This window comes from Pteropus alecto, unplaced genomic scaffold (assembly GCF_000325575.1).
Source record: "Pteropus alecto unplaced genomic scaffold, ASM32557v1 scaffold388, whole genome shotgun sequence".
NCBI lineage: Eukaryota > Metazoa > Chordata > Mammalia > Chiroptera > Pteropodidae > Pteropus > Pteropus alecto.
The window spans coordinates 176,250-197,547 of NW_006441398.1; the positions used below are offsets into that span (position 1 = coordinate 176,250).

Here is a 21,298-nt window from a genome sequence, read left to right on the forward strand (position 1 = left end):
CGAGGAAGCTGCCGTCGTTGGCGAACAAGTTCACGCCGCACGACACTGGGCTCGACAATTCCTCGTCCCCGCTCTCGGGCGATGTCCCGGGCCCCGACTCAGCCCATCGGCTCCCGCCGCCGCCGCCCGCCGCGGGGCCCGGCGCCTCCCGACCGGGAGGCTCCGCCCGTCTCCCTCGGGCAGCCATTTTGTCGCCAAGTGCCGCGCAAAGGACTATGGGAAGGCCGCTCCAGACCCGCGCTTGGCGCCGGACTTGACTGATCCCGGGCAATGCATGCCGGGAAGAACGCTCTGGCCCGCAAGCGTCCGCAGTGGGGGCGGGGCCTGAGGGGCGGGACAAATGAGGAATAAATTCTGACTGGCGAACCGGGTGGCTCCGCCCCGCGAATTTTTATAATCCAGCTAGATTTGGGAAGGCGTTACACAGACATGGTCTCCCCGGGAATGGGGTCGTCGTTTGGGGCTGTAGCTGGCTCTCTTGAGTGAGGTTCCTGCTTGGGACTGGAGGCGCATTAGTTTTCCGGGGCTAGAATCTACTTCTGGAACCGGGGATAATCTCATTGAGGAGAAGGAATCCCCTCTGAGACTGCTCAACTGACACCTTGAAACCAGGTCCCTAACTCGGTCTAAAGGGCATATCTAACCTGGACCCCAGACTAGAAATGAAGGAGGTATCCTGGGTTGGGTACCTGTCTCTGGGGTGGAGCTCTTGCTGGGAATGCGGACACAGCTAGCTCTGTGGAGCTGGGGTCCCCATCTGAGAATCGGGATATTATTTTATGGGCTAGAATACTCAAATGAAGCTGGAGGTATTTCTAAGCTGGAACCTCCCAGTTTAGAGTTAAGACTGCCTGCCAAGGGCCTGAGACAAAGTTTGTATTTCTGCCTAGTGCATGGGTTCAAACGGAATTCACTCGAGTCTCCCCTTCCACAGGGAGCAAAGTATAAGGAAGTTTTCAGAAATAGGGTCACTTCCAAGACAAGGAGTGCAGTTGCAAGTGTGGTCCCTGCCCTGGTTTACCCAGAATGGGAGTTCAGGGAGCACTGGACAAGGATCTGCGGACCTTGCCCACAACCAGAGTGGTTCTCCCTCGAGCTCACTCAGCCGCAAGACCTGCCTTCAACCAACTAATCAATTTGTCTATGATTGGTTTGTGTCAGGAGCCAGGTGGCTCACAGCCAATTGGATAACATAGGAGACGGACCTGAGCCGATGTTGGGACTCAGTTTGGAGAATAGAGGGGAAATGATCGACCTGAGATTGAGCCTATGGAGTCAGGCCAGGGAGGACCTAACTTCAAGGAAAGGGCATGGACCGGGTGTTTGTCTGGTTGCTAAGGAGAGCTTGGCGGCTACCGGAACGTGAGACTGATTGGTGAAAATAAGAAAAGATGTAGCCAATGAAAAGAGTGCTGCAAGACTTAGGGTCCAATCAGTGAAGGGGAGTATCCTGGACTGTACCGATATGTTAATTAGGCAGGGGGAGTCTTTTAAAAATCATAGACGAGCGATCGACAAGGTGAACCATAGAAGAGGAAGACATTGGAAATATAGCTTCTATTAGCGCCTAAATGTCAAGCCATGAGGAAATTAACTCCGGCCACTAGCCCTGTTGAGGATATGACATGGAATTTCCCCTGTTGGTGCTTTGCGTGGTGCGCTCCGCTTGATCACGTGAGCCGGTTCCAAGATGGCGGCAGGGGTGGCCGGGTGGGGGGTTGAGGCAGAGGAGTTCGAGGATGCGCCTGATGTGGAGCCGCTGGAGCCCACGCTTAGCAACATCATCGAGCAGCGCAGCCTTAAGTGGATCTTCGTCGGGGGCAAGGGTGGCGTTGGCAAGACTACCTGCAGGTAAGGAGGCGGTGGGGGCCGGGAAGACGGGTGGGATGTACCACTGAGCGAAGGGGAGGCCAGGGACAGGCTCTTCGACCCGGAGCCGGGATCGGGGGCTGGGCCGGGGTCTTCCGGGTTGTACTCTACAGAAGTTACCTGGAGCAAATAGCACATACCTCCAGAATACAAGCCTGGCACCCTCTGAGTTGGCCCATCCCTGTAGGGGCTCAAAGGCCGAACCACACTGAACCCAGCGCACGGCGCCTGGGAGAGCATTTAGGTGTCCCAATCAGCTGGACCGTACCAGAGTGAGCTCAGAGTAGGGGGAAGGGCACTGGGGCAGACTATCGTAGTCTGGTGAACCATGCATTTCTATGACCACGTGGGGGTCGAAGGCGGGAAGAGGGCACATGATCAGACTATCCCAGTCGGCTGGGAGTAGGTGTCCCTGGGGCAAATTATCCTGGACAAGTGGTTTGAACCATCCTGAGTTTAGCAGGAGGTGCAAGGGACCCCTTATCTCTGCGTTGAGGGAATGCAAAGGACTCCTTAGCTATCCTGGCTGGACAGCTGGACCGTGCGTGCTGCTCTGAGCTAGCAAAGAAGAGGCAGGCATCAGGCCAAGCTGAACCTCACCATTTTAGCCAGCTGGAGGGGTCAGTAGGTGAGGTCTGAGAGGGTCCCTATGCAGGCATTGAGGCTTGATTCCATAATTACCCATACTCTCAAGTTCCCTGCTGATCCTGGTCCCCTGCTTCTGGGCCCCACATCTCTCCATGAAGACTTAGGGAACAGAACCTGACCCCTCACTCTCTGCCTTTTAAACTTTCCCTTGCCCAGCTGCAGCCTAGCGGTCCAACTGTCCAAGGGGCGGGAGAGTGTTCTGATCATCTCCACCGACCCAGCCCACAACATCTCTGATGCATTTGACCAGAAGTTCTCCAAGGTGCCCACCAAGGTCAAAGGCTATGACAACCTCTTCGCCATGGTGAGTGGAGCAGGGCTCAGCTCCCCACTCTGGCAAAGGCCTGTCCAGGCCTTTCCTATGAACACCTACGATCAGCTACATTCTCTGTCTCGTTTCACCCCTTCTTCAACATACCCACAGAGGAACAAGTGAGGAATGTTTGTGGAGTAGAAAGGAAGCCAGAATGACCAGAACTTAATGTGTGAGCAAGGGGAGATGCGAAAGAGGTCAATCAGAGCCACATGGTGTAGGACCTTGTAGGCCACTGGGAACAGGTTGGCTTTGATGCCAAGTGTAATGGGAAGCTGTTCATTTTAAGCAGGGCAATGTCATGGCAAAATTAACTTTTTAAAAAGTTCCCTGTGGCCGCCATGCAGAGATTGGATTGTAAGTCAGGAACGAAAGCAAGGAGACTAACAAGGAACCTGGTGCAGTGACCAGGCAAGAGATGATAGCATCCAGAACTGAGGTGGGGGCAGAATGTTAATGGAGAAGTGGTTAAATTTGGGATGTATTTTGGAAGTAAAGCAATGTGACTGCTTGGTTGTAATGGGCAAGGGAAATAAATGAATTAAGTATATCTCTTAGTTGGCTCCTGGGCGGGTAGGATGGGGAAGACTAGGAGAGGAGCAGGTTTAGAAGGGACAAATCAGGAATTCCATTTTGACCACGGTGAATCCAGGGTGCCCACTGGACATCCAAGTGGACACATCAGGACAGTGGCTTAGCTGTGCAAGCCTGGAGCTCAGAGGAAATTGACCTTGATTTGGGAGTCATTGTCCCAGGGGTGGTATTTAAAGCTATGTGAAGGGACGAGAATGTGAGACAACAGAGAGGCCCAGAAACCTGAGAGCACATCAGCATCTAGGGTCCAGTAGCGAAGGAGACCAAGAAAGAGCCACTAGTGAAATGAGAAGAGAGGTAGAGGATGTGGGCTCCTAGGCTCCAGGAGGACAAAGGAACTCGGGCAGGAAGAGGTTGTTAAGCTTCAGTAGGCAGATCAGTTTTAGAGAGACCACCCTGGGAGTGGGGGCAAAAACCTACCTGCAGTGGAGACAGTGATCGCCATGACAGGGACTAAGAATTGGGGCCATTGCTGGAGGAATATAGGAGGGGGGTTAAGGAGGACTCTTTTGAGAAAGGAAATGCTAGAGCATGTGTTTTTGCTGATGCAAATGCTCCAACAGGGAGGGACAAGTAATGTTGCAGGAGGGAGTAAGGATGCTGGCAGAAGACGGTCCTCAGGAAATGCCGCAGTCCCCCTGCCTTGCCTATGAGTCCCTGGGTCTGTGCTTCATCCAACACACAGACCCAGGGACTCATAGGCAAGGCAGGGGGACTGAGGCATTTCCTGGGGGGAGATAAGGGTGTTAGCGACCAGCGGCTCATCTTTCTCACAGAGGCCCAGGTGAGGCCCAGGTCTCAGCAGAAAGCAAAGAGCAAATGGGAAAGAAGGGGTTTGAGGAAGTTTAAAATGTAATATACACACTCTCAAAGGTGTATTGTCTGGCTGTCGAGTGCCCATTTGTGATCAGCAGTGGGGAGCAAGGTGGAAGTTATTCATCAGGTGTGTTCCTCTGATGTTCACCTCAGTGTAGCCATACCAGAGAGCTGGAAATAACCAGGATGGGGATTTTGCCAACTACAAAGGGAAAGGGGAGTGTTTGCAGAGACTACCTATGGAACCCTGGCTGGATAAGGGTGCTGATCAAGAGGGACACTGATAGTGAATTGGGGGCAGGGGTGAGGGTTTGAGGTAGCCCAAAGAGGTTTAAATACCTGAGGTAGGAGGTGAGGAGGCCCAGGTCAGGGAGTGGGGTATGTGAGCTCAAAGATGGCCCAGTGACTCGGAATAACCAAACCATCAAAGGTGTGACTATGGGGGTCATGGGTAGACAAGCTTCATGCAAGGAAATAACCTCTGAGGCCAGTGAGTTAGGAGCTTCACCATGAGACCAGGGAACTCACCAAGAAGAGGTGACACAGGAGGAGGATAGAGAAGGAGACATGGAATCCAAGACTGGCCAGGGACCCTAGGAATGGTCATACCTTTGTGGATTCTATATCCATGCTGAGGACTTGCTGTGTGCCAGAGAGTTCCTGGTGCCCTCTTGTGGCTGACATTCTGTTGGGGAGACAGATGAGAAATGTGATGAGTAAATCATACGAGGAGAGGCTGGATGATAAGGGGAGAGTAAGGCAGGTCGGGGGGCTGTGGCTGTGCTATTAGAAGGGATGGTGAAGAAAGACTCACATTAGAGGAATGATCTGGAAGCTGTCAGGGGCCCAAGGGAATAGCCAGTGAAAGCCCTGCAGAGAGCTTTAGCTCTCTCTGGGGACACTGATCACAGTTTGCAATTTTCCATCTGTTTGTGAAATAGTTTGACCCTTTGTACAATCCCAGGAGATCTTAAGTGCCTGAGGGAGGGCCATAGCACCTCAGGGGGTCTCCCTAGCCTCTTCACAGCTGGGACCTGAAGCAGGGCTAAGGTCAGGGCCCTCTACGGGCTCCCCTAGCCTGGAGCCCACCCTGGTGGGAAGGCCCTGGCAGTAACAGCAGCAGCCTGAGTCTAAACCCCTTGGTCCCCCAGGAGATTGACCCCAGCCTGGGCGTGGCAGAACTGCCTGACGAGTTCTTCGAGGAGGACAACATGCTAAGCATGGGCAAGAAGATGATGCAGGAAGCCATGAGCGCCTTCCCAGGCATCGACGAGGCCATGAGCTATGCAGAGGTCATGAGGTCAGGCCCAGCAGGCTGGTGCTGCCCAGGGCTGGGGTGGAAGAGTGGGTGGAGTGGGCCTGACCCCCATCTCCCTGCAGGCTGGTGAAGGGCATGAACTTCTCCGTGGTGGTGTTTGACACGGCGCCCACGGGCCACACGCTGAGGCTGCTCAACTTTCCCACCATCGTGGAGCGGGGCCTAGGCCGCCTCATGCAGATCAAGAACCAGATCAGCCCCTTCATCTCACAGGCAGGCAGGGCCCCAGGGCATCCAGACATCCCCTGAGTGGGAGCCAGTCCCCAGGCCCCCACATGTGCAGTGACAAAGGCCTTTTCCACACAAAACCCCTCTGGGTCCACACTTCCCAATGGGTGGGATGGATCTTCACTAAGGGGAACTGTCCCCCTACTCTGGAGGACTCAGTGTTCCTGCCCCCACTTCCCCACTGAGTGCCTCAGACGAGCTTGAAAGCACATATTTCAGAGCTAGGCAGCCTGGGTTCAAATGCTCTGCACTCTGGTATGACACAGCTGTGTGACCTCAAATAAGTCACTTCACCTCTCTGGGCCTCACCTTCCTTGTTTGTCAGATGGAAAGCATGTGAGTGTTCCTATGGGTTATTAGCATGACGGTGTAACGGTCCCAATGACAACCACCATTCTACACACGCATCCCACACCCCTGGTGGTATGTGTGGTCCCCGTACGGGACCTCAGGTAGTCACATTTGTGGAACACTTACTGTGTACTGTAAGTGTTCTGAGCATGTGACATGTGTCAGCTCATCTAGCACACCAGCCCTTGGAGGTGAGGTGTACATGTGGGGAAACTGAGCCTCCGGGAGGTCAAACCACCTGGCCACAGTCCCCCAGAAGAGGCAGAGCTGGGATTTGACCCCAGTGGTCTGCTCAAGGGCCCATGCCTTTAACCACTGGGAGGTTACATTCACTTTGGGTGTTTAGCAAGCCCCCCAACCCAGGAGTTATAATGGGCCCCAGGTAAGCTGCAAGCCCTCCCATGTCCTTCCCCCAGATGTGCAACATGCTGGGCCTAGGGGACATGAATGCAGACCAGCTGGCCTCCAAACTGGAGGAGACTCTGCCTGTCATCCGCTCCGTCAGCGAGCAGTTCAAAGACCCTGTGAGTCATGGTGCAGGTGGGCAGTGAATGGCTTGGGGGATGGGGACAGGGCCAGTACCTGGCCCTCACAGTCCTTTCTTGCACCGTGCAGGAGCAGACAACATTCATCTGCGTGTGCATCGCCGAGTTCCTGTCCCTATACGAGACGGAGCGGCTGATCCAGGAGCTGGCCAAGTGCAAGATCGACACACACAACATCATTGTCAACCAGCTCGTCTTCCCAGACCCTGAGAAGCCCTGCAAGATGTGTGAGGCCCGCCACAAGATCCAGGCCAAGTACCTGGACCAGGTGCACATGCCCAGCCACCTACCCAGCCCTCCAACCTCTGATCCGGGCAGTGGGGGCCTGGCCTAGCCTAGCCACGGCACCTCCAGCCATTTACTCTGTGCTCTGATCCTTTGCTCCATCCCACCTTCTAACCTACCCCAGCCTCTTGCCCTTCACCCCTACTTCAGACCCTTCCACCTAATTCTGACCCTGAGAACTGGCCTGGCCTGGGTACCTCTTACCATGACTAGAGATCTCTGACCTCACCAGCGTTGTTCCTACCTGTGACCTTTGAAGCCCCTGACCCTGGGAGGCCCCCAGCCTGATCACTTCCATCGACCCACATTCTGTCCTTGCCCTGTGGCCTTCTGACCACTGTCCTCTGCCTCTGGCCACAGATGGAGGACCTGTATGAAGACTTCCACATTGTGAAGCTGCCCTTGCTGCCCCACGAGGTGCGGGGGGCAGACAAGGTCAACACCTTCTCTGCCCTCCTCCTGGAGCCCTACAAGCCACCCAGCGCCCAGTAGCACTGCTGCCAGTCCCAGCTGCTACCATTTCACACCTACGCTCCACCCCACCGGGGCAGAGTTTGCACAAAGTCCCCCCATAATACAGGGGGAATCACTTGGGAGGTGGGAGGTGGGGAGGGGATCCATTCCCCCTGGTGGGGCTGGGGAGACTAGCTGCTCCCCACCTCTCCCCACTTGCACCTCAATAAAATGATCTTAAACCACTGTGGTATTGTTACAGGGAGTTTGGGGGTCCGCACCTCCACGTACAGTTGCACAGGTTGTACACTGTACAAAAATGGTCACATCTAGAGGGATGCAGTCACAACAGACCTAAGAAGTGTGTTTCTTATAGCAGTTTTAAAGGTGGGTGTCTTTAGGAAGGGGGTGCTTTTTCTAGCTCTATAGGTAGGGGTGTCTGCTGTAAAGCCTGGAGTGCAAGAGAGGGACATCTGCCCACTTCCTTTGAGGCTTAGAGCGTGGGAACTGGGAGGCCCCTTGGAGAGCCCCAGGCTGGTGGGGAGCGGATTAGGCCGGCAGCGGGCCCAACACTGCCTGCTGTTTGGTTTGGAAATTAGTGGGCACCCTGGGCAGAGGCTGGGCCAGCCAGACTGGGGATTAACAGTCTCCACCCCCCAATTCCTGCCCCCATGGCATGGCACCAGCTCCTCCCAGCACAGGGCTGCAACTGGGGACAGGATGGCAGAGCATTCAGGCCAGAGAAACCCCTGAGCTTTTGTCCTACCTCCAGAGGGGTCTCACTGAGTGCTTCATGTTTCCTTTAGTTTGAGCTTCATCTCAAAAATGGAGGCATAGTATGACCGTTCACAAATTCATGGCACAAATTCACCCGACCCTGGAAGGGTCAGCACAGCAGCCTGAAAGGCACCTTAGCAAGCCCCTTACCCCTTCACTCCCCTCTGCCACTGCCTGGACAGCCACCTTCATCCCTACCTGAGAGACAGGACTGGGATGACCTCAGGCATGTGCAGATTCCAAGCCTGAGCTAGTTGAGGGGATAGACAAGAGGTGCCTGAGGACGCACAAGGCAGGAAGTGATGTTCGAACTGCACACCCAGGGTCTGGGCGTGTCAAGATGTGCGTGCCAGGGGAACCCAGCCACGAGCCCAGACGTGTCCCTTGACTATTGCACTGGTTGTGAGCAAGCAGGTGTGGGCACATCAGGATGGCATTTGTAAACAAACAGTGGCGCAGCCCATGGCAAAGACCCCAGACTCCTAGCCGAAGTGCTTGGGTTCAAATCCAAGCTGCGCCATGAACAGGCTGTGTTATCTGAACCTCAGTTTCCCTACCTGGATAGCGGCAATAAGGAACAACTTCATAAGACTGCTTGTCAGGACTCAATGAGATGAAATAAGTAACGCCTTTACAACAGCACCAGGCATGTACCTGCCAAGGAGTGTTTGTTATTATTCACTGTTAACAATTATTAAGTATGTGAACTAGCCCGGGCAACCTGCCCCTGGCCCATCAGGGGTCCAGCAGTCAGAAGTGCCCTGGGGACACTGAGCTGGGGAGGGAGGATGAGCACAGGAAGGGGGTAAGAGAGGGCTGGCTGTAGTGTGTATAAAGATAAGTCCCTAAAAAGCAGGGGCCTCAGGTCAGGAACAGAGCCCGTCACCTTGAAGCCTGACCCCTCCCCAAGGTCCACAGCTAGTAGTATAACCCCTCGCCCACTTTTATGGGCTGTCCAGCAGCTGGACAGCGGAGGTGTGGGTTCAAGGGTGACCAACCCAGACTGGTTCCTAATTACCCCAGGCGGGGCAGACATCTGCCAGGCTGAGAACAAGGCGTCCTGGCTGGCAGGACTTCAGGGCGGGGCCACATAAAGCCATTCGCACTCCTAGTGCACAGGCTGTGAGTTTGAGGACTGGGATGGGGAGCTGTTTGTACCAGGTTGGGAGTGCCCGCTTTGTAGGCATGTCTGTGAAGGGGAAACATCTGTCCTGCATCTATGCCAAATGTAGGAACAAGTTTTTATGTCCTTAAGCTTGCGTGTTCATGGCAATGCTGAGAGAGTCTGAGACCCAAGGCTTGTATATGGGGTGGGGAGTAGGGCGGGGGAGGGGGTGCCTGCACACCGCAGTAAAAGGGTATCGGGGAGGGGTGTCTTACATATAGATGTGCAAATACAAGCAAGTTTCAAGAGAAGTTATGGGCATGATCCTACCTAGATGTGCCTCTCTAGAACTGTGAGACTGTTGAGGAGAGGTCACTGTTGTATGAATGTCTTTGCAACACTGGATCTAAGGGACCCCAGGAGCCTGTGCAGCTGTGTAGAGAGCAGGCATTCCCACATCTGTTGTGTGACCAGAGGTATGTCCTTGTTCAGGAAAGATCGGGAATAAATGTATGTTACCACCCTCTTTGTGATGGTGTGTGGCTTTCTGGGCTCTGGGTGGGATCTGCTCTTGCGAATTGTGTGACCTTGTGTGTGTCTTAGTTACAGGGCATGATCAGGAGGGAATGTAGGGTCCTTTTGTGTCTGCCCAGGTACTCCTGGGTGGCTGTTTGGTGGCCGAGAGGTATGAGCCTCCTGGGTTAGGGTCCATCTGTTATACCTGAATGTTGGAGCGGGTAGAGCGAGGTGTGTCTTGTGTGACTTTCTGAAAGTGCATTCTGCCCTCTGGTCACCAAGGTTGTGGGGCAGTGTTAAGGGAAGCTGAATTTGTGCTTGGGTATATGGCATGTGTTTCCATGTACATCTTTGTGACAGTGTATGATTACAGATGACTATGGAGTGGACCCAACCTCACTGAGCAGCATGTGCGTGTGTGTGTGTGTGTGAGACTAGGAAGGACACGATCTCTGCCCCCTCCCCCAGCTCTAGGTCCAAGATCCCTAGGACCGACCTGTGACTGACTGGGAAAGAGACAGGGAGGAGCGACGGAGGCCGGATTTCTCCCCCTGCTGCAGGTAACAAACTGGCCAGAGTTCTCCAAACAAAGATCTGAGGCTGCAGCCCAGGGGGACGGGCTAGGGAGAGATCATCCACACCCATTCCTAGCCCCCTCCCACCCAGGGTCTGGCTTCAGCCGCACCCAATGCTGAAGCCACTGCCTGCCCTATCCCTGTCCCCGAGTACCCTACACCCGACATCAGGTGAGAAGGGCCCAGGTCTGGGAGAACAGTGGATGCTGAAAATAGATGGGCCTTCGGGCAGGAATCAGGCAGGAATTAAATCAGAATCCTCAGGGTATGGAGCGAAGAGCTTGGAAGGCTGGAGGAGAATGGACAGAGGAAAGACTAAGGTGAAGCCAGGAGAAGGGGGCAGGACAATTAAGTGGCGAGAGTAGATAGGCTGGGGCAGCAGTGCAGGAGAAGGGGCCAGCCTGAGTCAGGGGGTGCTGCAGAGGGGGACCTGGGGGCCTGGAAGCTTGAGGACAGGGCTTTGGAAGTTGAGACTGGAAGCTGGGGTAGTTAATAGAGACAGAAGTTGGATCTGAGAGAGGAGGAATGGTGGTGGGGGGGTAGTTTTCAGAGCCCTGAGAACCTAGAAATGGAGGCACTGGGAACTCAGGGAGTGGAGGAGGTTGCAGATGGAGCCCAGGTAAAGTGTATGGGATCAAATAGAAGGCACCTTAGTTGACCTAAAGGTTTTTGGAATGGAGGCTGGTGAGAGGGCCTGGGGAGGTAGGCACAGCACCAGGAGTTCAGGGAAGGGGGTGGCCTGCAAGAGGGGCTTCGGTGGAGGACTGGCAGCTAGGGAGGGGACTAAACAAGGCTGGGAGGAGAAGGCTGGGAGGAGACGGCAGGGTGCGGGAGGGGACACCTAAGTGAGTCACTCCATACTTCTCCACCCCTCCCCCACGTTCCGCCCACAGCCCCTAGCCCCGCTCCCTCCCGGACCCCAGTTCCACAGCCCACAAGTGCGGATCTGGTCCAGCCCCATCTCCTTTGGCCCGACCAGTCCAGCGCCACGATGACTGTCACGTACACAGCCCGCGTGGCCAACGCACGATTCGGCGGCTTCTCCCAGTTGCTGCTGCTGTGGCGTGGGAGCATCTACAAACTTCTGTGGCGGGAGCTGCTCTGTTTCCTCGGGCTCTACATGGTGCTGAGTTCTGCCTATCGGTGAGGCAGCTTGGGGTGGGAGAGCTGACCAGATGGGGCTGGGAAGGGACCCAGGTGTGCCCAGGGTGGGGCATGGGAAGAGAGATCCGCAGCTAGGGAGAAGCCTTGCCTGTGACCCCATGCCCCTCCCCTGCAGCTTCATGCTGACTGAAGGGCAGAAGCGCTACTTCGAGAAGCTCGTCATTTACTGCGACCAGTACGCCAGTCTCATTCCTGTCTCTTTTGTGCTCGGTGTGTACAAGCTCCTGAGTTCCCCATCCCCTGATCCAGAGAAACCCATTCCCATTCGCCGCTTTCAGAGACCTCCCCCATTCCTGCCCCACTGAGACCCCCTTCAAATCCAACCCATGACCCCATTTCTGCATATTTTATGCCAGGTGTAGCCCCCACTCCCAAGACCTTGGTTATCACCTAGTCACAGTGCCCCTGAGAGAATTCCACGTCACCCATATGCTTATCCTTGGTCACTTCACGGACTCCCACCTGGGTTTGCATAAGATTACAAGTGCCCCCTCCCCATGTCCTGAGTCCCAGGGACCCCATATGATTCCATCCTCTCAAGTCCAGCCTGGGGAGTATTTCTTTGTCAACTCTGTCAAGGCCTGGCCACCAGCCTCCTTCTCTGCCCACATGGATGGGGTGAACCGCCTACATTAGGCTCCTTGACACAGATTCTGTGGCCATCCCCTTCACATCCCTGACCCAGGGGCTTCCTGTGGCCTGGGTGAAAACCCTCCTATAGGCCCCGTGTCTCTGCGGGCATCCTGGGATCCCAATCCTCTATCACATGTGACTCCTAAGTAACCAGAGCAACCCAGCCAGCTCGGGCCACTCTGATCTTATGGCTGGACCCCCAAGTTTCCAGCCCAAGTGGCCCCGCGTGGCCAGGATGGCCCCACCTGCCTAGTGTCCCTGACGCAGATCCTATATCATTCCTCTTCCCACAACCTGGGTCCCCGAACCGCTAGCCCTAGTGTCCCCACTAAGCCCCCCATTCTTGGCTCTCCTGCAGGCTTTTATGTGAACCTGGTGGTACACCGCTGGTGGAACCAGTACCTCTGCATGCCTCTGCCGGACGCGCTCATGTGCATAGTGTCGGGAACGGTGCACGGCCGCGACGAGCGCGGCCGCCTCTATCGGCGCACGCTCATGCGCTACGCGGGGCTCTCCGCCGTGCTCATCCTGCGCTCTGTCAGCACCGCCGTCTTCAAGCGCTTCCCCACCATAGACCACGTTGTGGAGGCTGGTGAGGTTCGGGCTAGATGCGGGGGGCAGGGCGAGGACGGAGGGCGTGGCGAGTGACCCCTGACTTCACCCCTCTAGGGTTTATGACCCGCGAGGAGCGCAAGAAGTTCGAGAACCTGAACTCGTCCTACAACAAGTATTGGGTGCCCTTCATCTGGTTCTCCAACCTGGCGGCACAGGCCCGGCGCGAGGGCCGCATCCGCGACAACAGCGCCCTTAAACTGCTGCTCGAGGTGGGCTTGCCAGCTGGTCATTAATACAAAATACCAGAGAAATTGTACCCCGCCCCCCTCACCCTGGAGTGAGATCAGACTGCGGGCCTGCCACAGGCCTCCCCTAGGCCAATTCCAAGCATCTTTACCCAGCAGCCCCCAGGTACACATCTATCTCTGTGGGGCCCCCACCCCAGGTAGAAACTCACCACTAAATACTCTCCCTGGAGCCCCCAGAAGCACACACAACCTCTTATCAGGTGAACATTCACCTTCATCCAAATATCCACAATTAATCCTCACCTGGGAGCTCACAAGTCAGGCCCCCTCAATGACTTGTATCTGTTTCCAGGAGCTGACTGTGTTTCGGGGCAAGTGTTCGATGCTCTTTCACTATGACTGGATCAGCGTACCCCTCGTCTACACCCAGGTAACCTCTCCGTGCCTCCGTTTAGATCTAGCATCACAGGCACTGGTCTCAAGTGGGAAACCCAGGGCCAGATATGACCCCATCACAGTGACGCCCAATCTTAGCCCTGGCCAGAAGAGCCCTGACCTGGCAACCTGCCCGCAGGTGGTGACCATTGCGGTGTACAGTTACTTCCTGGCCTGCCTCATCGGTCGCCAGTTCCTAGACCCTGCGCAGGGATACAAAGACCACAATCTTGACCTGTTCGTGCCAGTCTTCACTCTGCTGCAGTTCTTCTTCTATGCTGGCTGGCTCAAGGTGCGAGGGGCCCCTCCAAGGCCCGACTCTGGATGTGGAGTGGGCAGGGATTCTCAGGTCTCCGCTTACCTTCCCCCTCCCCGCTCAGGTAGCCGAGCAGCTCATCAATCCTTTTGGTGAGGACGACGACGACTTTGAAACCAACTTTCTGATTGACCGCAACTTCCAGGTGAGACTCTATTGCGCTCATCCCTGGCCTCCCACAGTGACCCTGGCCCCACCCTCGCCAAGACTTGCCCAGGCCCCGCCTCCGAACCATCCTTCTCTCTTTGGTACCACACTCCTACCCATCCTGAGAGGTCTGCCTCACGGTGCCCGTGCTTGCTACTCATCTAGCCCCGTGTCCTGCGCCCGCAGGTGTCAATGCTGGCCGTGGACGAGATGTACGACGACCTAGCCATGCTGGAGAAGGACCTTTATTGGGACACGGCGGAGGCTCGCGCCCCCTACACAGCAGCCACCGCCTTCCAGAGGCTGCAACCTTCCTTCCAGGGCTCCACCTTCGACATCACGTGAGCGAGGGGATGGGCGGGGCCTCTTGGGAGCGAGGCTCATGTCTCTGCGAAGACCGATTGAGGGTGCTTTAGGGTACCACAAGGCTAAAGGATTAAATCTAGAGGTTAGGGGCTAAGAGCTAAATAAAGCCTATGCGGACAGGAATAGGGTCAGGGTCTGGGACTGGGCCACTAATTGGGGTAAGGTATATGAGGACTGGACAGGCGGCCAGAGGCCATACCAAAAGAGACGCAGCAGAGCCACAACTGAGTCTGTAAGGCCTAAGTTTGAGCAGAGGCGCAGCCAGAGGATAAGGCCAGGCTCCCAGGTGAGGGGCCAATGTCTTTTGGCATAAGCGAGACAAAGGGTGGGCAGAGCCAAGAAAAGCAGCAGGCCTTGGTCCCAGCTGTCAGTCAAGTAGGGGGCGAGGTCACAGTGCTGGCCTGCTGTCTGTCCCACAGGCTGGCCAAGGAGGACATGCAGTTCCAGCGGCCCGAAGGCCTGGACGTGCCGCTGGGCGAGGCACAGGGTGACTTCTTGCAGCGCCTCCTGCCGGTGGGCCCGGGCATGGCCGCAGGAGGCCTGCTGGGCCGGCGTCTGTCCTTGCTGCGCCGGAAGAACAGCTGTGTGTCGGAGGCGTCCACCGCCCCCAGCTGCACGTGCGCCAGCACCCAAGACGGCGTGGCCCCAGAGTGTGGCTGTGGTGACCTACTGCTGGACTCCGGCCTGCAGGAGCCCGAACCTGAGCTCCCTTCCGGGCCCGAGCTGCCCGCTCCCGGGTCGGTCGCTGAGCCCTTCACTACAGTGTCCATGCCCGCGCCACGGGGGCCAGCTCCGCCCTGGCTGCCCAGCCCCATTGGTGAGGAGGAGGAGAGTCTTGCCTGATACCCTCGGGTCCGGGATCCCCAAGGACAGGGAGCCAAGACCCACACCGCACATAAGCAGTGGTCCAGGTCTGCATAAACTGCACATGGACTCCGCCTGCCCTCATTTGACCAGTTCTTGCCTTCACGTCTGGAACAGGGGCTTGGAGCACCTCCTGTGGGCCTGGCACTGAGCTAAGAGCCAGGGATTCTTCCAGCTGCTTTGAGCAGCCTTGCCTCCCCACCAGCTCTCCTTCCCATCTCGACTGCCTGAGAGGCCTCTATCAGTGTGTTCTGCCTTTATTGTTTCCTTGAAATGGAGATGTGAGTGCTTACCTCTCGGAGTTGTAAGAATGGGATGAAATAATGGCTTTAAAGTGCATTTGGTACATAACAGGTGCTCAATAAAGTGTGACTGGGTTCTACTCAAATGTTGTTAGCCTGACTTTTCCTGGCAAGCATTACGCTGTCAGATTTGAGAAATTTTCCAGGTTATCTGATGATGCCCTGCCCACATCTTCCCAAACGCCAAGCTCTGAAATGGTCCCATCAGTGTGTACAGCTTTATTCATTCATTACTGTACCAGCCACTGTCCCAGGACCACAGCTTCCTCCTGCCAACCTTGATTTCTGATTCTTCAAGTGACCTCTCTACCCTCAGTCCCTGAATTCTCAGATACCCTTTCAGTACTCTTAATTCAGTCATATGCCAAAGACTCTTATATTTAGTTCAGCCAGGTTCCCTCCTGTCTCTAGACCCATAGAGTCAACTGTCTGCTTGATGTCTCCATGTTGAGATCTCCCAAGCGTCTTGGACATAACACTCCCCTGAATCAGCTCCCTATCAGCTTCCCAACCTGTCTGTCAGCTTTGTCCTTCCAGTTGATGAAGCCAAAACCTGGAGTCATCTTCAACTCTTTCTCTCACCCTCTCCACATAAACCCAGCAGCAAATGTGAGTGGCTTGGTCTTCAAATTATATCCATAATGCAACCATTTCCCTTCCTCCAAAGCCCCCACCATGGCTAGAGCCCCCAGTGTCACGCAACGATCCAGGTGGACTAATGACCTCTGCCCTGGTCTCCCAGCTCTGGCCCTAACCCCCCAGTCACTTCCTCCCACAGCAGCCAAAGGGAGCCTATGAACACCTGAATGAGGTAATGTCCCTACTTTGCTTAGAACCCTTCATGACTCCTACCTCACTTAGAATAAAAGCTAAAGCTTTCCCCGCAGCCCATGAGGCCCTGAACAATCTCCGTGCCCTTGTCTCTTCCCCTCCCCTCACTCACTCCACACTGTCCCTCTTACTCACCAAGTAAGGTCTCGGATCAGGACATTTGCACATGCTGTTCCCTCTGGCTGGATTGCTCTTCCCCATATATCTACATGACCTCTTCTTCACCTCCTTCAGGTCTGTGCTTAAATTATGTCACTACTTTGGTGGGGCCTCCTTCGCTGGCCTATTATTAAAAATCACCACCTCCCAAATCCACCTTCTGCATCCCCATCAGTTCTGTCTGCTTTATTTTTCTCTATAGCACTTCTCTTATCAAACTTTTACCTATTTTGTTTATTATCTGTCTCCCTTCATTGGAAATAATAGCTTCATAAAGCAGGGATTTTTGTCTGAAGCTTCTTCATGATCATGATCTCGAGGCTTTCAAGCAGCTGACCCAAGCATGACACTGGGCCATAGATGAGTTGGGAGAATGCACAGTGACACAAACGCAAACTGATTCTCACCTCCCACTGGGTACTATCAGTCACTCGTACTTCAGTAAGATCACAAGCCAGGCCTTTCTTAAAAGCAGTGGTCTGAGTCCCTAGCCCATCTTCTCTCCTTTACTTCAGTGCCCAGAGTCCAGCCAGGGCAGATTGAAAGTCTTTATTATTTTTCTTCTCAAATATAAAATCACTCTCCACCCTGGCAGCTCATTAACCACAGGGGGAGTATCAAAGAAAATAATCACATTGCTAAAAAGAACAGACCCATACCTGCATCCCACTCTGTCCTGCACTTTTGTCCCACCTGGGAAAGCAAAAGACAGGTCATGATCTCGAGGCTTTCAAGCAGCTGACCCAAGCATGACACTGGGCCATAGATGAGTTGGGAGAATCCAGGGTAGATTAAGCCCTGACTGACTTGGCAGGTGGCAGGATCCTGAGGTCCATCAGTGCTTGTCAGTGGAGCGCATGTTCAGGGACGTGAGGCGTCCCAGGGGTCCACGGCGAGCGTTGGTGGCCAGCCGCTGCTGTGCCAAGAAAGACTGAGCATGGGCGGGCGCCCGCTCGTCCCCAGCTCGCTGCTGCAAGGCCATGCCCTGGAGGAAGGGGGTGTGGTTGGCACCAGGTGAGCCCACAGGACACCTCCAACACTCCAGCTGTGGTGCTGGTACACTCACCATATTATACCAGGCACTGATGAGCAGCTTTTCTTCCTGCTCCCGCTGACTTCGATTTTTCTCAAAGTCCATCTGCCAAAGAGGAAATAGTCAAGGGCCTGGATATGCTGGGGGCAGTGAAAAGGGATGCAGGCACCCACCTCCAGGTGCCGGATGCGAACTTCCCGCTCTCGGAGCTGTGTCCTCAAGGTGTGGAGTTCTGGGGGCGCCCCTCTGGGTGGCCGCTGCTTGGGTTCCAGGGTCTGTATGACCTAAAGGTTGCAGAAGACACATCCAGGGTGACCTTGGCCTCACAGGGTGTTTGACACATTGGGGTGTGTTAAGTGTGACAGCTCGTGGCCATGGTATAGAAGTCTGCGACATGATGACATATGACAGGAGTGGGGAGGGGGAGCAGAGATGTGCAAACTGGTGGGAGATATGACACAATGGGAGGCAGCAACCTGGACAGGAAGTCACCTAGCATCCTCACCGTGCGTGCTTTGTCCACATATCGGCGGTACCGCTCCTCCATGGCCCGCAAGTCCGCGTCCTTCTTCTGCAGGCTGTCCTGTAGCTCCTCAATACGCCGGGCTGCTGGAGGCAAAAGGTGACCCCTTAGCTCCATGCAAAGCTCAGGGCTCCCCTACCTGTCCAGCTGCTGAGCCCTACTCACTGCTGCCATCAGCAGGTGGCTCCAGCTCCTCGATGTACTCCCGCTTCCGCTGCAGCTCCAGATCTGCCTCATGCAGCTTCTGCCTGTGGGTGAGAGACAGGCAGCAGTGATGGTAACCACGGCATTCCCAACTGGCCAGAGACCTCTCTGCCTGCCCCGTAAGCACAAGGGCTGTGTGTTCTGGCCCCGCCACCTCCTCCACCATCAGAGCCATAACTCTCCACATCCTTAGTCAAGTGGCCCCTGGACCAGCATCCCCATATGTCCACTTCTCCTAATTCCATAGCCCACTAGCCACCATCACTCCTCACCTCTTCTACTCTCAAACCTTCAGATCCATTCCCCACCCAGTGGCCAGCCATTTTTCTAGAATGCAAATCTCTTATAACTAAAGGAAACGCAGGCTACAAGTTGCACCGAGGTTCAGTACCCTGTACCACCAGTGGCAAAACCCAAAGGATTTGATAACACTACCTGTAGATGAGACTATTATTGTGCCTTAAATGTGGAACATAGTATAACATTTAATAGTCACCAAGACATGTGCAAAGGCATGTGCCCTCTGAGCTACCAATTCAACTTGATATGTTTGCACACAAGTGAAATGATGCATATGCAAAGTTTTACTCGTTGCTTTGTTTGAAATTGCAAATACCTAAAATGAGTTAAATGTATTATTATATTCACAAAAGTGCTACAGGATAGCCCTTCTGGACCAGAATTCTATAGGAGATTAAGCCCAATGCCTCTGGTATCTAGCCTCTGTAAGGAAATAATTTTTTCTGTGCTCTGGGTCATTCTTAGCTACATTCCATCCTTAGCCAGAACTAAGAAAACAACCATCCAAATCATTTCTTTAAGGCTTAGTTTCCCAATGGAACCCCAGATGACACAGGCTGCTATATTTACTTTATTTTTATTTTTTAATTTATTTTTTTTATGGTTACATTGGTTAATGAAATCCAGTGTTTCAGCTGTACATTTTAACAGTAAGGCATGTGTATATATATATTTATATTCTGTGTTCACCTTCCAAAGTTAGATTTCTTTCTGTCACCACATATTTGACCCTTTTTACCTTCCCCTTTCCTCCTCTCTCCAATTTTTAAAAAGTGACTATTTATTCATTTGGAGAAATTTCCCAGTCATCTTAAGTAGGAAAAGCAAAGTGTAGGCTAACATACATTATTCAACCTTTTGTGTAAATAAGGAATGAGAACTTAAAAATCTATATTCATATTTATTTGCATTTGCTTTAAAAACTCTGGAGAGATTTTCATAATAAACTAGCAGAAATAGGGGTGGAGTGGGCTGGAAACTGAGTCAATTGGGAAGTATACATTTTGGTTTTTAAATTATAAATATGATGGACGTTTAAAACAATTTTTTAACAATGTAAAAAGTAAAAGGTAACTCTTTGTCATATTACCTTACTGAAATTCCCTCCGTGGCTCACCATTGCTCCCCTCAAACAGTCTTTACTGCTTCCCATGGCCTTTAAGACCCCACTAGATCTAAATCTTCAGTCTGTATTTCTGCTGACTTGCTCTCATAAATGACTCTCCATCAGCACTTCCCTATCCCCCAGCATTTGCCCCAGCACCTCCCCAAGAAGTGCCCTCCCTCTGGGACTCACAAATGTTCCTCTAGCTTCCTCTTCAGCAGCGTGGACTGGGGGAGACAAGAGGCACCAGGTGAGTGGGGGTCCAGAGTTCCCAACCCCTCCCTCAGGGGAGGGAAGGGGTGCCACCCTAGGCCCATGATACTTACAATGGACTGCACGGGGCATCGGGCAGCAGAGGGGAGAGAGAAGAGGATTACTGGGAAGCAGGAGGGAGAGCCAGACGGGGAGGAGGTAAGCACTCACATCCTCGGTCTTGCTCCCCTGCTCCTGCAGGGCCTTCTGTAGGTCCTCCACCTGGGCCCGCAGCTCCGACAGCTGCTGCTGGTTCAGTCTGCGTGGGTGGGCGGCCGCTCAGTGTCTGCACCGGCCCTCAGCCCCTCTCCACGCATGCAGGGACCCCCTCCACCGGGTCCTCACCGGTGCTGTGTCTCCAGTCCGTGGCGCGCGCGGTTGGCCTCCTCCAGGTGGCGCTGCAGCTCCTCCTGCCGCTCCCGGTCGGCGGCCTCTTGCTGGCACAGACGCTTGTTCTCCAGCTGAAGCCGCAGGAGCGTCTCCCTGCAGACCAGGAGGGAGTTGAATAGGGCTAGGGACCGGTCACCCCGCAGACCCTCCCGGGCTCAGGGTGGGGGACCGGACAGAGGGAACTAGGAAAGGGACAGAGCCCTGGGGAAGACCCCAGCCAGAACCCGGGTAGGACTAGAGAGCTGCGGGCTGGGCCTAGGTGTGGTGGGCGGAGCATAAGGGGGAGGAGCTGAAGTGAGCGGGTCTATTAGCTGGCCTAAAGATGGAGCCAGGCAAGGGTGGGGCTACATGAGTGGTTTCGAACACTAGAGAAGGGGCAGCGAGAAAGTAAGACGTAGGAATGGGGAGAGCTGCGGTGGAAGAGTCCATCTGGGCAGGGCACAGGGCAGTGAACCTAGCAGGGGTTACACTGAGGACAGGCCTGTGTCCTGCCTGCACAGTCCGATGTGGGCAAGGCTGGGCATAGGATTTTTGCATGGCTAGTAGAGCCAGCCTGGTTGGACCTAATTTGTGCACTGAGGATGCATCCGGGAGAGGTGAGCCACCGATAGGACTGGAGCCCCAGCCAGGTAAGGGCAGAATTAAGAGTGTGTAGGCCTAGGAGCTAGGATTTGGAAACAAAGTCAAACTGGCTGGGCTATGGTAGGTGCCTGCACTGGGGGCAGGGCTGAGGGTGGGTTTCTGGCAGGTTAGGGTGGAACCAAACCTCCGAGTGACCACAGGTTACCTGAGCTCTGCAGGTAGGATCTCTGCTGCTAAGTTTTCCACAGCTGGTGAGGTGGGATCCAGTGAGGGGTCTGGAGAACGTGAGAAAAGTCTGCAGGTAGCTGCACAGCTCCCCCTCCCATCCCCAAGGTACTCTTTTTAAGCATCATCTTTGGGAGCTCAGACACAGCCAAAAGCCTTGCTTGATGCAAGCCACACGCCCCTCACCCCCGCCCCTCCATAGCTTGGCAAGGAGCTGTGATGCCCTACCCTGTGCTCAGGGGGACAGCCCTACCTTCTGTCAGCCCTTGAC

The 21,298-nt window shown here is 54.5% G+C and overlaps 4 protein-coding genes across 7 annotated transcripts in view; 2 read left to right on the top strand and 2 right to left on the bottom strand.

The window, feature by feature from the left end:
• The window catches only part of TRIR (telomerase RNA component interacting RNase), a 3,182-nt gene extending 2,903 nt beyond the window's left edge, over positions 1-279 (bottom strand). The window contains exon 1 of the mRNA XM_006918775.3: positions 1-279. Coding sequence (XP_006918837.1) covers positions 1-187 — 187 coding nt within the window. The 5' untranslated portion in view covers positions 188-279.
• A 1,369-nt stretch (positions 280-1,648) lies between these two features.
• Positions 1,649-7,666, top strand: ASNA1 (arsA arsenite transporter, ATP-binding, homolog 1 (bacterial)). The gene is made up of 7 exons (XM_006918730.3): positions 1,649-1,851; positions 2,674-2,821; positions 5,392-5,540; positions 5,621-5,771; positions 6,554-6,661; positions 6,753-6,950; positions 7,328-7,666. Exons 1-7 carry the CDS (start codon positions 1,691-1,693, stop codon positions 7,457-7,459), a joined length of 1,047 nt encoding a protein of 348 aa, XP_006918792.1. The 5' UTR covers positions 1,649-1,690; the 3' UTR covers positions 7,460-7,666.
• Positions 7,667-11,384: 3,718 nt separating this feature from the next.
• Positions 11,385-16,830, top strand: BEST2 (bestrophin 2). The gene is made up of 9 exons (XM_006918731.3): positions 11,385-11,536; positions 11,673-11,767; positions 12,549-12,782; positions 12,860-13,014; positions 13,346-13,423; positions 13,568-13,720; positions 13,809-13,889; positions 14,078-14,232; positions 14,677-16,830. The coding sequence occupies exons 1-9, from the start codon at positions 11,385-11,387 to the stop codon at positions 15,098-15,100; spliced, it is 1,527 nt and encodes a 508-aa protein (XP_006918793.1). The 3' UTR covers positions 15,101-16,830.
• Positions 16,831-16,947: 117 nt separating this feature from the next.
• Positions 16,948-21,298, bottom strand: part of HOOK2 (hook microtubule tethering protein 2) — a 9,931-nt gene continuing 5,580 nt past the window's right edge. For 3 of the 4 annotated variants that reach the window (XM_006918732.2, XM_025051646.1, XM_025051647.1), the window contains 9 exons: positions 21,008-21,077; positions 20,176-20,313; positions 20,002-20,089; positions 19,771-19,805; positions 18,135-18,217; positions 17,952-18,055; positions 17,620-17,730; positions 17,480-17,551; positions 16,948-17,398 (listed from right to left, as the gene is read on the bottom strand). In XM_006918732.2, coding sequence (XP_006918794.1) covers positions 17,249-17,398; positions 17,480-17,551; positions 17,620-17,730; positions 17,952-18,055; positions 18,135-18,217; positions 19,771-19,805; positions 20,002-20,089; positions 20,176-20,313; positions 21,008-21,077 — 851 coding nt within the window. In that variant the 3' untranslated portion in view covers positions 16,948-17,248. The remainder of the gene's footprint in view (positions 17,399-17,479; positions 17,552-17,619; positions 17,731-17,951; positions 18,056-18,134; positions 18,218-19,770; positions 19,806-20,001; positions 20,090-20,175; positions 20,314-21,007; positions 21,078-21,298) is intronic. The other variant, XM_015594738.2, reaches the window with a different exon arrangement.